This window comes from Drosophila serrata, unplaced genomic scaffold (assembly GCF_035046125.1).
Source record: "Drosophila serrata isolate PLE 108 unplaced genomic scaffold, ASM3504612v1 contig_272, whole genome shotgun sequence".
Lineage (NCBI taxonomy): Eukaryota > Metazoa > Arthropoda > Insecta > Diptera > Drosophilidae > Drosophila > Drosophila serrata.
Window position 1 is genome coordinate 1386053 of NW_028257170.1, and position 16539 is coordinate 1402591.

Genomic DNA, 16539 nt, shown 5'->3' on the forward strand with positions numbered 1-16539 from the left:
CGCAATGCATGAGTGTATTTCTCTTAATTACAATGCAGCGCAATAATTATTGTTTATGCGTCGGCCATTAATTGTAGAAAAATTCAAATGGCTACCCACTTCCGCTTCAGTTTGTGGGATTTAAATTGCAAAAGTGGCAGGATTTTATTTAATTATATTTTTGATTTCATTTTCAAGGAATTTTCTTATAAAACTGAGAATTTAATACGATATTTTAAGTATTTTGGATCGAAAGAAACAGAGAAAACTGAGGGAAACACCATTTTACTTGAACATGTTTTCCTTTTAGCGAGGACTCGAACCGGAAATGTACAATTCAAAGTCCAAGATGGTTGAAAAAGCTTTCAAGCTGCTTGCGGATTAAGCGAAGACATTGAAAAGCTTTAACCCTTAGAAGGTATCGGTTTGGCAGGGAATTTTATGGGGTTGAAATAATCTTGAATTTCTTTTTAAAATAAGCTTTAAGACATTTTAAGCTGATTTTGGTAAAGAAAGTTGAAAGCGTATGTCTTAGATTGAAGTGGTTTAGTATCAGATTATTATTCAGGTTTGATTTGTAGATACAGAACCATTTTACAAGTTTTTACAGACATTTTTAAAAAAGAGTTTTGCAATAAGGAGCTAAACTCTAAGTAAAACCTAAAAAAAAAAGTTAAAATTAGTGGGTGAGAAAAAATCTACTCTTCAAAATGTTATTATAATTAAAGTTCTTATGTTTATATTTTATTTTTGGTTATAAATATTCCTTAACAATGTTGCTTTTAATATATTTTACATTTAATTATTAATGATCATCAAACAACAATTTAAATAATCTCTTATTTTGATTTAATGCTATTTAAATGAAACTTTTCGAGTATTATAATATATTTAAAATAATTCACTTAAATATTAAAGAACACAAAAATACTTCATACTAGTATTTTTGTGTTCTTTAATATTTAAGTGAATTATTTTAAATATATTATTACTTCATATGCTTTTGTATTTTATATATTTTTGTTTGTATTTAAATTAAGTTAATACATTGCTATGCAAATATTTCTAAGGTTATTATTAATTTATTTAGTAAACACTTTTCACTCTTTGAACTGTCCTTAAACGTTTAAATTTAAACTCTTTAATTGTCGTTACCATAATCAGCCCTCTAACGATTTTGACCAACCGCCTTTTTCCCTAATGCCCATGCAAACACAACCAGACTGTGTGTATGCGGACACTGACAATTGCCAGGGAATATATGACGGCTGCAACAACAGCCACAACTATGTCACGCAATGAGGTATGCTGCCATATGTGTTTGAATACAGTGAGAGAAAAGGTATTACAAAAATAATACTAATGTAAAATCTACCTAATATACAAATGTATAAAAAATCTATAAGATATTCTAAGACTCTCAGCGTTAATGACTTTATATTGCATAAACCTTTTGACAAAGAAAATACATCAGAAAATGCAAATATAATATTATCTTTCGTATTCTTTCCATTCTTTTCGATAACTAAATGTTAATAATTAAATAAAAATATAATAAAATATATATTTAATTTTAAAGAAATTTTCCTTGATTTTCCCCCCTGTATATCTGTGTATGCAGTGCACTTGCGCCTCATTTTTCGCTTGCAATCAAACAACATATGCCATGCACTCTCACACGCGATGGACAAGGACCAACTGTGACGGTTACAGAAAGACACACACGCACACACAACCAGGATACACACACGCACACACCCAATACACATGACAACACGAACCCAGACCCAGTTAGAAGGACACATGGTCACATGGCAGGCCGCATTGGCTGTTGATAATTGAATAATTAACATTGTTTAAAATGGCTCAACGAGTGAAGAAGGGAGGGGAAGGGACAAGCGAAGGGAGTGTCGGCCAGTGAAAAGGACGCCAGACATCCGGCGGCCAGGTCATCAGGTCAAATGCAACCACAATGTCAGCCAGAGCCCGCAGCACACATTTAAAACAAAAAAAAAAATGAAAAAACTATAGAATAAAGTCCAGCCCCTGCACTTTATACTATACTACATACACACACAACAGGATATAGGTGATATATAGTATATATAATTGGGTTAGAACTGACGTTGTACGGATATATATATTTCATATTTATATAATTGACATACGGTGGGAAAATCTTTTCGATACATGTCTGTCGTTTATTGATTAAAGTCCCAGTTTTTAAACCGCATTGAAATTGAAAACTTGTCAATGTGCTTTTTACCCTTGAAGTGAACAGTTCGATTTTTTTGGATTATAAAAAACTAAAATATGCACGACGCAAGGAGTCCCAATAAAAGTGAGTTTAGTTCAACTTTTGTAAGATTAATAAAATAAATAAATATAATAATAAGATACATCAAATCTACGTCAAAGATATACGAAGTTAAATCAGGTGATGCCTTGGAACTTGTATTATTATCATTAAATCAAACCAAAATAATATTATATTCTTAGAAAATATCATGAACACTAATATTTAACTATGAATTTTATGAGAGAAACGTAGAAATAAATACAGTTCTTGTTAACTAATGAGTAAGCGAAGGATCTTTATAGGCATTTATATATATATATATTTTAAATTGTTCATGGATTTCTTGGTGTAATATTTTAGAGACAACATAGATTAACATAGATAGATCGATTTTTAACAACACGAACCTATTTTTCAATGAAAATATGTTTTATATATATAATTTCCATTCATATATTCAAGCCAGACTAGCGATCCATCGAATATCTATAATTTACAAAGACTAATTCTAGTTCCAGAATGTTTACTTAGCTTAATTTGTATTGATTTTTCTTTTTATAAGAATTTGAAACATTAAAAAACTATATCTCCATGTATTTAATTACAATTCCTAATTTTCCTTAAAACCTTTTAAATTATCCCCTAAATAGCCAACCGGAAGGCCTTTTCATCAACCAGCTCCTCGCGTCGCAGTAGCCATGAAAGTGGCAATGGCCACGAAATGGCGCCAGGGGAAGAGGAGCCAGAGGCAGAGGAGGAACAGGACCAGAACCAGGAGCAGGAGCAGGAGCAACTCTTCCAGGAGGCAACCTCAAGCATGAGAACAAACAGTGTCGATGGAAGTGAATGTGGAAATGTGACTGTGACTGGGAGTGGCAGCATCCCGTCCAGTGTCAGTGAAATGCCGGTTACAGATTTCTATAGAGATGCCACCGTACTCATTACAGGCGGCACTGGGTTCGTGGGTAAAGTGTTAACAGAGAAATTGCTCCGGTCGTTTGGATTGCGTAAAATCTACATGCTGATACGCAGCAAGGACAGCATGAGTATACAGGAGCGTTTGCAGGGATTTTTCAATGAATCGGTAAGTGTCGGTGGAGAGAAACAAGAGGGGGTTTTTCCCGGAAGCCTGTCAATTCCCAGCAACAACAATGTGGAATAAAAGCGTTCCCCCTCCCATATCCTTTCATCCAAACAGATATTCAATAGACTGCGCGAGGAGTCACCACAATTGTTGGAGAAGGTGCATCCGATACGCGCTGATTACAGTGCCATCGACCTGGACATTGATTCCGCCGACCGAGCAATGCTCTCGTCTGAGGTCCAGGTGAGTAAGTTCCTCCCTGGCTGACTATATATACATATATACTTCACTACCGATCCTGTTGCACCTGCCCCTCGCCCTCGTCCCTCCTTCTCCACTGCAGGCAATTCAATCAATGAACTTTTTGTGTGAGAAACTTTTCATGGGCTTTTGTTGTGTTTGCCTATCTGGATGGTTCCTCCCGATTCCTGTCTGTCTATATCTATTTACACTTTAAGAAATTCATATATATATATATTGTAGGAAAATTATAGAATTTTAAATGGTAAAATCTATAATAATATTTTAGAGAAAGTATATATTGCAATACTTATTAAACTCTTACTTTAAGATCTTTATAAATAAGATGAGACTTGCAGATTCCTATCTAAATTTCTTGGATTTTTAACCTTTATTCACCTATATTTTCTTCTTGTCTTAGTACGAAATTTCTTCAAGTGCATCTATGGTTATCTTTGCCTCCCTCTTTCACCTTTCTGGTTTGTGCATTACGTATACGTAAAACGTTGCATGCCAAAGGCAGGCGCAGTGTTTACGACAACACCAGCCAGGCAGTCAGTTTATTTCTTTTGCTTTTTTGTATTTTTTATTTTTTTGCTGATCACAAGAGGCCCTCCGATATGTATATACATATATGCATTCTACTTTTCAACAAAAATTGAAAAAAGCCCCGATGCCACGTAAAACTGTGAAAATGTGTAGAGCATCCTGCTCCTGTTGCTGGTTGCTGTTACCATTGCTGTTGCTCCTTCTGCTGTTGGTTATAAAACACAATATATAAATAAATGAAAATTCCTGTGCATGCTTCAAGTGCTCGGCATGCGCGAGCCATTGTCCTGCCAACCGGGTTGCATCCTCATTCTCATCCTTATTCTCATACCAACTCCCACTTCCGCATCCGGTGGGTTCTTTTTATTTATTTTTTGCCCCTCCATGCTGTTTGCAAAAACATTTTGCATACAAGTCACTCGGTCCTGGGTCTGTTTCTGCTTAGAGTTCGCTGGCACTGTTTTAAGCTGAAATTGCTTTGTTGTCGATGTTCAATGCACGCGTTGGCACTGCAGGATTCCAGCTTCAGCTTCAGTTTTAGCTCCTGTCCGATTTTCTGTCCTAGAACCATGGAAAGTTCTCTAGTTTTTTCCGCATTTTGTGTGCTGACTTGGAGGAGGTTATCATTGAATGCAGACCACACTTTCAGTGGCAGATCACTGATGTACCTGTTGACAGTGATGGTCAAGGGACTAAGTTTTCTAAACTATAGTAATCTAGGAACATTTCTTAAAAATATTATGTGATATTTATAAACTAACATACCAAGAATTTAAGTTTCTCGAATACCTTAACCGATTTTTAAGGCAATATACTTAAGATTTGGTTTAGAAAAGTGTAATTTTGACAACATATTCTACATTTCTCCCAATTCTATTTATTTTATATATAAAATAACCTTATAAAATAGTATATTCAATCCCATCACTATCTGTTTCTGTTTTGTATGCACATCTCTTTTGTGCATTTTGCATGAGCTCTGCCTTGATGCTGAATTTTTCTCCTTTTTTTTTGTTCTTTCCATTTTTTAATATGCATTACAATTCGTGGGTCTGATATATATCTGCTTCGCCTGTAGATTGTCTTCAATGTTGTGGCTTCGGTGAAATTCAATGAGAAACTGAGCGATGCCATTGACATTAATGTTCTTGGCACGAAAAAGATACTCGACTTGGCCATGGAAATGAAGCAGTTAAAGGTGAGATTTAAACTCATTGAAAAGATGTAATGAAAATTAATTTCGTGACACATGAATTTGAAAATTTGAAAATTATTGAACAACCCTAAGATAGCAGTATTTATTATAAATTTCTTTAAAAAGTGTTATTATATCTTAGTAATTTAAGGAAATCCTACAAATGTCATCCCTTAAACTACATAATTATCTGCTTTACTTCGTTAATGTAATCTTTTAAATAATTATACTCCTTTATTTATAATAATTTTCAATAAATTCATTGCATTTCATTACCGATAAATACCAGGGACTTATAGTATTTAAGTCATTTTAAAGCCACATTTATTTGCCATCCCAGCTGTCCGTTCAACGTTCGCCACCACACATATCCATTAGTGAAAATAAACAGCGATAAAATAAATGTTAAATATTCATATATCGCACATTTAAGTAACCAAAATACATAATTCCCGTGTCTGAATGCATGCAGAAAATATTTGAGTATGAATTGTAATATTTACGTACTGTTTTTCCACCCCCCCGCCACATCTCGAATCTCGTTTTCCGTTTTCCCGCGACTTATTTGGACGTTGCATATTTTACGTTGGCGTTGGCGGGCATACAATTTTCCAACACAATTCAATCAACATACGACATGCGTGCTCTCCTCACCTCTCCTCAACTCTCCTCGTAAAATTTCAACCAATATATCAACGTATCCCGTGGGCACAGTCATTCGTACACATTTCGACACTGTACTGCAACTGCAATCGCAAATTTATCAAGGAACAAGTGTACGAGAACGAAATTGGATACGAAAAAATCATGCAGGTTGGTTAATGCTCACAGGTAAAAAAATTGAAATATCCCAAAAATAGTTAAGAACTTTGGGGATTAAGTTTGTAGACTACAAAGGTACCCGGTGGGAAGGACTTTATAAATGCAAACTCAATATAAAATGCTTAGAAATAAGAAATAATTATGATTTAATGTTATAAACAACTTGTACTTTTCCTAAACTATATTTAATTATATCTGTTAAACAGTTCTCCTTCTATTATTTCACTGATAGTTTATAAAAAGTATACCTTCCATTTTCCTATTTGCGTTTTTATGCTTTTAATCTTATCATAAACCCAAATTTTAAAATGATTTCTGCAAACATTTATAAATTCAAAGTGGGCTTAGTCCCGAAACAACTTTTTATGTCTCTATAAAAGGGTATACCAAATGAAAAATAAAAATCGCTGAATATCAAATTTGATGTGCGATATCACAAAACATCAGGGATTTAAATATTTTAACTATAAAGGTATCGTACAAAAACAAGGAACATTAAATAAGTTAGAAAAGATAATTTTATGATTTTATTAGCACCTTGTACATTTTTCTAAATCATATTTTATACAATTTCTTTAAGAACTTTTTTATTTTATTTTATTTTTTTAACAATTTTAAAAAGTTTACCTTTAATTTGATAATTACATTGCTTTATTTGTGTTAAACCTTATCGTAAGCCTAAATTTAAAAGTGTTTTCTCTATAATTTCATGCCAAAATGTAATCTCAATATACCCTATCCGTATCCCCATTACAGGGTACAAAACAAATAAAAACCTTAAGCCTTGAATATTATATTTGATGTGCGATATGACAGTTTATTTAAATTGGAAAAATGTATTCACATCACAGATCTATCGCACTTTCGACGACGAAACGCTGGAGAAGATGCGGCATTGCCTAATTGGCCAAATGCCCAACACCTACACCATGACCAAGAAGTGTGCCGAGAATCTGGTGAATCACCGGGCATTTCACATGCCGGCGGGTATCTTTCGACCACCCATAGGTGAGTGTGTGTGTCTACAGAGGGGAACAGGGGGAAATACTGGGGTACGGAATATTTATTGCGGTTTCAGACTTGACTTAACAAACTAATTGTCAGATAATTAGCACAAATACCCAAGGGCAGACGGCCACAGTGCTGTGTAAACAAAAACACACAAGAAACATTTCCTGCATTGCCAGGGATCCCCCTCGAGGATCTGGCCAAGAAGAAGCTGGCCAAAAGCTCGGCAAAAACGGAATATTTAAAATTTTGTGAAAAATAGCCAAAAGAGCTGTCTTCATTCGGTAGCAAGAGGGGAGGTTTTAGAGAGCGGGACTTGGGGGTTTTTCCAGATAAATGCATGTGGAAAAAAGTTTTTTTTTTATTTTTTTTTGGTTTTCCCTCATTTTTTTTATTATAGTTTTCTGTTTCTTTGTTTGTGTTCTGCTCCAGCAGCAAGGGAACCAAACGCAACGTAACGTAACGAACGAAACGTAACAAGGAGTGGAGGAGAGCAAAAGGATGGCTGACTTGGATTTTCCACTGTCTCAGTGCTCTGGGGATGAGGAGTTTAAGGAGTAAGGGATCCTCATCCTCCTCCTCCTCCTCCTCCTTCTAGCCCACAAAGCTCTCGAGGAACAAAGCACAAACAAATTTTCATTTATTTTAACACAAAAATGCCAAAGCATTGTCCTCATGCAGCTGCATCCTAAGCTGCCTCTGCAAACGAGAATGGCAATGGCCACAGATAGTTTTTTATTCTAATCGGGTAGAATTTCAGAGTTCTCTAACTTGTACATTATGTATTTAAAAAATAATTATTAATATATATATTAATATTGTATAACCTCATAGAAAAAATTTGTATTTTATGCAACTTCTTAAAGTCTTAAAACTTCAAAATTAATCAATCCATATTATAAGCTCTTGAAATCTTAACAGAAATATTAATCATTATTATTTTTGACTTATTGAAATAGAATTATATAAATATATTTATATATATATATATATATATACTTATTAAAATATATATTAATAAATATATTTTCCTGTATAATTATGTATGATAGTGGTCATCCAGATCCATTGCATTGGCCACGTCATATTTTTGGTCTCAAAGGGTGATCACTTGCACTATCACTATCGATGTTAACACTAGGTACCCCTAGGACAGACTGAGGCGCGCGCGACCTCAGCGCCTCTATTTATAGTTCCCGAGGAGAGAGTGGAGCAGAGAAGAGAATGTGAGTGAGAGTGCGTGGGAGAGAAGCAGATGCTTCTAGAGATTAAAATAGAGCAATAGGCATAGAGAGAGATGGGGAGAGGCAGAGAGAAACGCGAGCTATTTAATTAAGTAACTAAGAGCCGTGAGTAACTCTGAAGAGTAAGTATCTATGAACAGTAAGTATCTATACCCAAATAGTATGTATGATCAGTTACTAACTTTATATATATATATATACCTTTGCCGTGTATTATAATTTCAGTCAGAAGCTTGTAACCCTATAAAGGAATCATTTCCGACCCTATAAATCATACATATTCTTGATCAGCATCAAAAGCCGAATCGTTCTAGCTATGTTAGAAAGAAAAAAACTAATTTTCAATTTTTTCCAAAATTTGATAAGGGTTAAATCGTTAAAATTGTCAAAAAAAAAGCCAAAAATTAAAAAAAATTTTAAAATTTTAATGTGAGTACCAGATTATTAACCTGATAAAAACTAGCATAGAGAAACTTTCCGAATTAAAATTAATGTTTATTTCATTTAGTTATGACCATTTAAATATTTAATTTGTCGGAAAAATTTTTCTATAAAATATTCGATAAATATCGATTTTAAGCTTAGTTAAGATCGATTTCCCTTTCGATCCTATGATTCAATTGCAAACTTCCTTTTTGGTTTTACATTATTTCCCTTAATGGTCTTTAATAATATCACTTTCTTATAATTGCCTGATTAGCATTAATTAAATACTCTTTCTATTGAATATTGTATTTATAATCTTTCCAAACCTTAGATATTTTAGTTTTTAGTTCAGTTCCCTCATATCCTACCGTATCAACTCCTTTCGATTTAAGAGTATTTTAGAAAAAATCAAGTCGAAAACTTGCAATCGGGAGTCAGGCATATCAGTTAGCAAATGGCAAATGGAAGGCGGGGATGTTGGGAATGGAGTTGAAGAAGGAAGATGAGTTCCTGGTAGAATGGGTTTTCTGGGAGAATGAGTTTTCTGGTTTGGATGCTGCTAGTACACTGGCTGGACCGTTCGTCGCGTCTGCGTCTGCCTCTACTACCATTATCGCTTTGACGTTGGCTAAAATCAACAAGGATACTCTCTCTCTCTCACGGTCGCTGGCTTTCCCTTTAGTCTACGATTCTGCGGCAATGGCCGAAGCGAACAAAGCAGCCATTAATTCTTATTTATTCGCAGTAATGTCAACGTACAAGGATCCATTTCCCGGCTGGACTGATAATTTGTACGGGCCATCAGGTTTATGCACTTGGTCTGCCCGGGGACTCGTCCGTTGCATTTACGGCATGGCCAGCTGCAAGGCGAATATGGTCCCCGCCGATTATGTGGTGAATGCCATGATAGCAACCGCTTGGGATATATCCCGAAGGTTAGTCCTTACACACACACATACATATAAAAAAAAGTACACACAGCACAAACACCCGGGGATCCTTGCAGCTGAAGCGGTGCCCGAGGATGTGTAAAAGTTGCAAAAGAGTTCCACACCGCAAGCTGATAACTGGTTCGCCAGGAGCGGCAGGAGCAGGAGCAGGAAAAGCTCCAGAAGCATCATCAGCAAGAAGGTGGAAATTTGTAAATACGAGAGCAGAGAAATTAAGCAGGACCAAAGGTTTCCCGCAGATAATGTCCGTGGGACTGAAGAAGGAATGGAATTAAGTTCGCTGGGTTAAGAGATGCAGTTTCTTTTATTTAAAATTTTTAAAAGTGCCTCCTGGGTTATGTGCTATTACCAATAGTTAACTTTGTTTATATTTCTTAACAAGTCTACTATAATATGTTGCAGAAATTATAAGGGTTTTTACAATCTATAACAATGCAAATATATATGGTAATTCAATTTAATAAATACCAAATTTATTTATTTAAACCAAATTAATTTTTGTATAAATAAATAAATACTTATTTATACCACCATAAATTATTCCTAAAAAGGTCAGCAAAAACCTAGGATACTCCAGAAACCCCTAAAGGTTTTAAAGCCATTTAAATCGTCTTTAAAAGTATGCAGTGAAATTTTTGAGGTGCCAAGTTCACTGTAAATTCATCTTATAACTACAATTGAATATGTTTAAGCCTCATTTTTGACACCTTTTTATGGGTTTATAAGACTTTAGTAAAGTCTTTCCATCCCCATTTATTTATTAGAATTTTTAACAACAAAATACCTTACTTAATTACCAAAAAAACCTTAACTTTTTGCACCACCAAATTACATTTTCTTTCTCCTTAAAACCTCTACTAAAGTTTCCTCATATTTTTCGCACAGATTTATGCTTCGTGAAAGTAAGGTGATTGAAAAATCAGAGCTACCCGTATACAACTACGTGTCCGACGTGAACAATATCACCTGGGGCCAGTATATGCACCTGTCGCGCAAAGGATTCCACGAACCGTTCGACAAGGCGCTTTGGTGAGTTTAACGCGAACACACACAGAAACGCAATCATATCTATACAACTTTTAAAATAAATATTCTTTATTGAATTTTTTAACCCCCCCGCCCCAAAAAAAAAAAAACGAAAAACTGAAAAAATAAATCAACATTGAACCGCTTGCCATGCCATATTGTATGCATGTCTAATCCAATGCTTAAATATTGCCGAATTTTTGCGAATGGAAAATTTATCTATGCTCTGCTAATACCTTAAAACAACGAAACCGGAACGAAAATTCAAAAACAAAAAATATATATAAAAATCGAACTGAAAACCCGGTTTGCAAACTGGAACAACTAAACCAAATCGAAACCCAAATGCCACACGGAATCGCTGAATCCTCGACCCCTCGACCATCGTCCTGCCTGCGTGTGTCCTTCGATCGACCGCATTATTGTCACAGGTGCTTCTCGTACGTTATAATACCATCGAAGCCTCTGCATTGTGCAATTGCATTTTTCTTGCACAATATCCCAGCTTATATTTTAGATTTAATTGCCATGGTCACCGGACAAAAGCGCATGTAAGTAGAGCCACACACACACCTCACCCATCGATTCACCTGCTCCTCTCACACAAATGCCATTGCCAAATGCCACGCCCTCCCGCCCGCAGATTCCCGCCCTGCCCCCCTCATCGAGAATATGTTCTCCAAGGTGGCAAAAGTGGCAGTGTGTGTGGGTGGTGGTGGTTTTCGGGAATCCTGGCTACATTGAATGGATTTTAAATGGTACATGGAAAGGCAATTGAATGACCTGTAAAGGGTATTTCATCGAGTGTTTCTTCTATTGCATCAAGTTTGTAAAGAATAAAAGGGAAAATTGAGGTGAATTTAACTATAGAAAGTTAGAATGCTATATAAATAGGAACTAGTAATCGATTTTTGGGAGAATTATATTCTTGGACGTTGATGCACTAAGGTCAGCACATTCAAGTGGCCCGTATGACACCAGGCACGTGCCTGTTTGGGTGATGAATATTAAATAATAAAAATATATGTTGCATTAATTTACTAAGAAACAAAGTCATGAGTTACATTTCTTTAAAGTTTCAAAGAGAATTAGAGATTAGTTAAAAAAGTTCAGGAAAATTCCCTATAATCCCTCCTACTCTAGGAATCCTTCAAGAATTAAGGGGAACTTCCCTACAATCCTTTAACGAATTCCTGCTTCTCTTTCCTTTTTAATTTCCCTACAATCTTCAAAGTAATCTCAGCTTTTCTTAGCTTTAAATGTTGTACCTGAGTTATGATCTTAATCTTCCTAATATACGATTGAATCTCAAATTAAGCTTTTATGCAAATATAAATAAGCTTCTCTGTAATTATCCCAACATAAACAATTCCTTTATATAATTAAAAGAAAACATTACAAAATTTGTAAAATCCTCACTCAATATCATTTAATATATACTAAGAAAAGAGCACAACCACTTCGTTATTTTGAAATAAGCACAAGGACAAAACCCACTTGGCAAGCTTCTTTGGTTGCCAGCGTATACGTAATATTTAACAAATTGCAATTAGAGCGCATTAGACTCAGCATTTTGCCATTTATTTATGAAGGTGAAACCCAACCTAGACTACACAACAGCTTCAGTTTCAACCAATTAGCAAACACATCGACAACTATCTCTACATGCAGTTAGTCCTTTGCATATATCCTTTTCTCCTTTGGCAATACTGCTCTGGAGGGGGTGGAAAAGCATCCTTGAAATAAGTATCGGTATTATTATGATATTAACAATCATAAAATTGCTTCAAAGGGAAACAGCTCTAGAGGATTTAAATATATATATTCGAAAATTAGTGCAACTCTGGTTTAATATTTTTGTATTCCTTAAATTGGTTAAATTTAAGGCGGGAAAGCATTTAAGAAACCACTTAAAACTATATCATATCATATCATATCTTAAGTTTTAAACTATTTTCTGTTATTTTAATACCAAAATTTTATTCACTGTGCAGCTATGTGAAGGCTTACAAGAAAATCTCTCGCATAATCGACATGATGGCTTGGTTCGGACTGAAGGAATGGCAATTTTCCCATCGCAACATTGACGAATTGAACGCAATGCTGCCAAAGGAGGAGCGCTCGGTGCTGCAGTTCAACATTGCGACGATTAATTGGAGCGAATATTTCCGCTCATACCTCAGTGGCATCAGGCGCTACTTCTTCAAGGATAGCGCTAACGATAATAAATTACAGCAGCGCAAAACTATTTATCGCAGGTGAGTCTGACTCTCTTTCAGGTGCGCTGCCTTGCACGGAGGGATGCTTCGCTAAGTAGTTTTTAATTACACTTTGTTTACTCCCTTTTGCATGCCTGCCTCCTGCCTCCTGCCTCTGATGCATCTGTAACTGGACTTGCCCAGGATGCTCCTTTTGCACACGCTGCTAAAGACGACATTTGGTCTTTCATTAATTATGTGCATGCTCAAAGTTTATCTCAGGATTTTCAAAATTATGCCAAAGATTGCGCTCTGAGCATCGTTATAAATTATAATCAAACGATGGCTTTACTCTTTTAATAAATTGAGCGATTCTTAAAGCAGCACAACCCATCTTCTCATCTTATTTTTCTGACTTTTGTCTGGCATTACTCATACGCCGTGTGGCGTGAAACTTTTGACAACTTTTTTCCCTTGCATGTTCGCGCGCTGACAGTCGTCTTAGTTGAATCTCCCCCCTCCTCACGGGTGCCAGGTAAGAGTAAAGTTACCTCTCGCGAACTTTGGAGATATATATATATATACATGTTTATGTATATATACATATATGTTTATATATATATATATATTGTTGTCACGCTGAGGTCTGTGAAATATGATGCAATTTCTGGTGCGATAAAGTTGCAAGGACGCCACGATCTCGAAGCGCATCAAAATGTGAGCTGTATGTTTTGACTTTGAGTGCGAAAAAGTGAGGGGTCCTTGTGGGTAAAGTTGTTACACTACTCTAACCCGAAAAGGTTTAGGGAATTACAGATTATTGAATATTTGAATAATGCTTGATTTTTTATATATAAATATATAATATATAATAATTTATTTCATTTTGAAATGATTAATTTATTAAATGTGTTTATGATATGAAGTTGTTGAAAATTTCTCCTTCAGGTGTCTAAAAGTATGCCAAAGTAAATTTTTCGAAAACTTTCTTGTACAATTTGTTGGTTTTTTTATTTAAAGACAAATTAAGCGAATAAAGCTATATAAAATCTCTTATTTAAACCTTCAATTAGTTACCTTTTTCTAGTTTAAATCAGATAAAACAAAAAAAATTGAAAAATATACCCAAAACATATTTTTTAAGCTTAAAATTCAACCATTTCCCTTTTCAACTTAGCTAAAAACAATAAAAAATCTATAAATATAGTAAAAACTAGATGTATTATTAATATTTCAACTTTTTCTCTTTCCCTTGATATGCCAAATCATCTTAGAAAGGGTATTCCCTGTACCTACTACCATAACTTCCCTTCTCGCGTAAAAATTATGACCAAGAAGTGAACGTAAACAGCATGACAAATACAAACACACAGGCACACCAACACCACCACCAACATGTGTAAGTGGATATATGTATTTGTGGCACCATACATATATAATTTTAGTTAAAAGTTTTATTTCTCGCATATTTCATATTCTTGGCTGAAACTTTTTTCCACCTCGGGCATTTCCTTCTTTCATATTTCATCCCAAAATACAACAAAAAAAATACAGAAACATAAGAAGAAGAAGGACACAACGAGGACGAAGAACAGGGCGCCGAGCGCATTCATTATTGTGTAATATTTTTACATTATTTTATTATAAATCAACAAAATGCACTCAACGCGGCAGCACAACAACAACAGCAAAAAAAAAACAGCAAGAAAAAAAAGTTGCATCTACGTCGACGCCGGCAGCGACTGCAACTGCAACTGCAACTTCTGCTGCTGACAGCAGAAACACATTAAACGTCATAAAATGCACAACGCAGCGAAAAGTCGCCGACAATGCGCGAGGGGAGGGAGAGGGGGGAGAGAGGGTAAGGGCTGGAGGCAGGCCCTTTTGCCTTTATAATTTATTTTTGCTTGAATTAATGTGAATACTTTTTACCACTTGGCTGCACAGAGTTGCTCCGCTACCTGATAGTGGCGTATCCAAGCTCCCGAAGCTTCCAGCCTGCGCCCTCTGATAAGGTAAGTGCTGCCTCCTTCGACTTTTTTGGCTCCCCTTCTAAAGGGTCTCCCCCCAAAAAAAATACTTAAGAATTATCATAAGTGCAAGGAGAAGACTCCCAAGGACATGTATGTAAGGAAAGCTTTTTCAATCTAAGCTTATATGTTCTTAACACAGAAAGTGGCAAGCGTTTTAGCTGTAATTTTGAGCCAATTTGGGAAACTTTTATTGAAAAATTTCTATTTAAACCTGTTAAAATTAAGAAAAAGCAGTTGAAGCACAATTCTAGAAGGATATATAGTGCTGGTTTGGTGTAAGTTTAGGTTTTTTAATGTAAAAAGAGTGACTATTAACCTTAAGCCTTATTTTATTTAATCAAAAAACTGCAAAAGACCTGGTTTAAGTAAGCTTACTTTTGCTATTCTTTTGAAAATTAATTAAAAGTATTATAATCTTGAAGAAACATAATTATAAACCAATTTTTAAATATTTTTCAAGCTACAACATGTTCAAAAAATACTAAAAACAAGATAAACTGGTTTATTACTCTATAACCTATAAAGAAATTAAAAACGAACCCCAAAAGGTATTAAAATTAATACTATTTTCCCTCAAACGCTGTACATTTTTCACACAATTCAATCTCTTATCGCTAAACCAAAACTTGCCAGTGTAATTACATATCAGTTACTCCTAATTCGTGAGCACCGCAGACAGCTGAGCATAATTAGTCTGGTCATGGCAACAACCAAAGAGCCAAAAACTCACCAACCGACCGACCAACCGAGTGGGAAATGTGCAACATCATCAACTGTCAAATGCCAGCTGCAACATGCTGCGACGTGCAGCATCAGATGCGAGATACGAGATGTGAGATGCGAGATGTGTGATGTGAGTTGTGAGAGATGTGCAGCGACTGTTGATAATCAAGTCAACATTAGGGGATGTCCGCTCATGTGGACACTGAGCAATGGGCAATGCGGCGTATGCGCAATATTTAAGCAGAAGTTGCAGCAGTGGAAGCCACAAAACTAGCACAAAAACCAATAAAATTATTGAATGGGGAACCTCTCCCCCCCCCAATGCATAAATCACAAAAATTCAGCACAAGCATGTAAAGAATATTTAGCATGTTATGTCCCCGATATGTGTATGTGTTCGTATAGATTTTTAATTTAAAACAACCTGGTCCCAAAAGGTAAGCTGCCGGAGCACCTGTGACCAGGGAAAATGCCCTCGAAAGGCCATTAGTTGTTTGTCCAGGACCCAGCCTAATGTCCTCTTGTCAAAGTCCGCACTCAGACCGAGGCAGGACACCAGGACACACTGCAAAACTACACATCAAGAGCATAAGTACACAGAGATTAAAATTCTATCGCAAAGGGGTTTCTATTTTAAAAATGTATTTTAAGAGCTATGTGAAAAAACGTAATCTAGTTTATATTTTTAATTTATTTAGTCAATAAATTAAATTCCTACACTTTATTTCTGTGATATATAAAATATTTAACAAATTAAAGCAGT

General features: G+C 35.4%; 1 protein-coding gene across 1 annotated transcript; it reads left to right on the top strand.

Moving 5' to 3' along the window:
* Positions 1 to 2196: 2196 nt before the first annotated feature.
* Positions 2197 to 13403, top strand: LOC110176179 (fatty acyl-CoA reductase wat). Its single transcript, XM_020942426.2, has 11 exons — positions 2197 to 2320; positions 2929 to 3362; positions 3477 to 3605; positions 5230 to 5349; positions 6061 to 6159; positions 7020 to 7176; positions 9592 to 9781; positions 10682 to 10825; positions 11254 to 11373; positions 12817 to 13080; positions 13225 to 13403. Exons 1-11 carry the CDS (start codon positions 2293 to 2295, stop codon positions 13334 to 13336), a joined length of 1797 nt encoding a protein of 598 aa, XP_020798085.2. The 5' UTR covers positions 2197 to 2292; the 3' UTR covers positions 13337 to 13403.
* Positions 13404 to 16539: the final 3136 nt, after the last annotated feature.

What these genes read in the sequence shown, in the direction of transcription:
- LOC110176179 (XM_020942426.2), top strand. Translation starts at nt 2,293, where the DNA reads ATGCACGACGCAAGGAGTCCCAATAAAA. An exon ending in CGCAAGGAGTCCCAATAAAA is followed by an intron (nt 2,321 to 2,928) that starts GTGAGTTTAGTT and finishes TCCCCTAAATAG; the next exon opens with CCAACCGGAAGGCCTTTTCA. An exon ending in TATCTTTCGACCACCCATAG is followed by an intron (nt 7,177 to 9,591) that starts GTGAGTGTGTGT and finishes ATTTATTCGCAG; the next exon opens with TAATGTCAACGTACAAGGAT.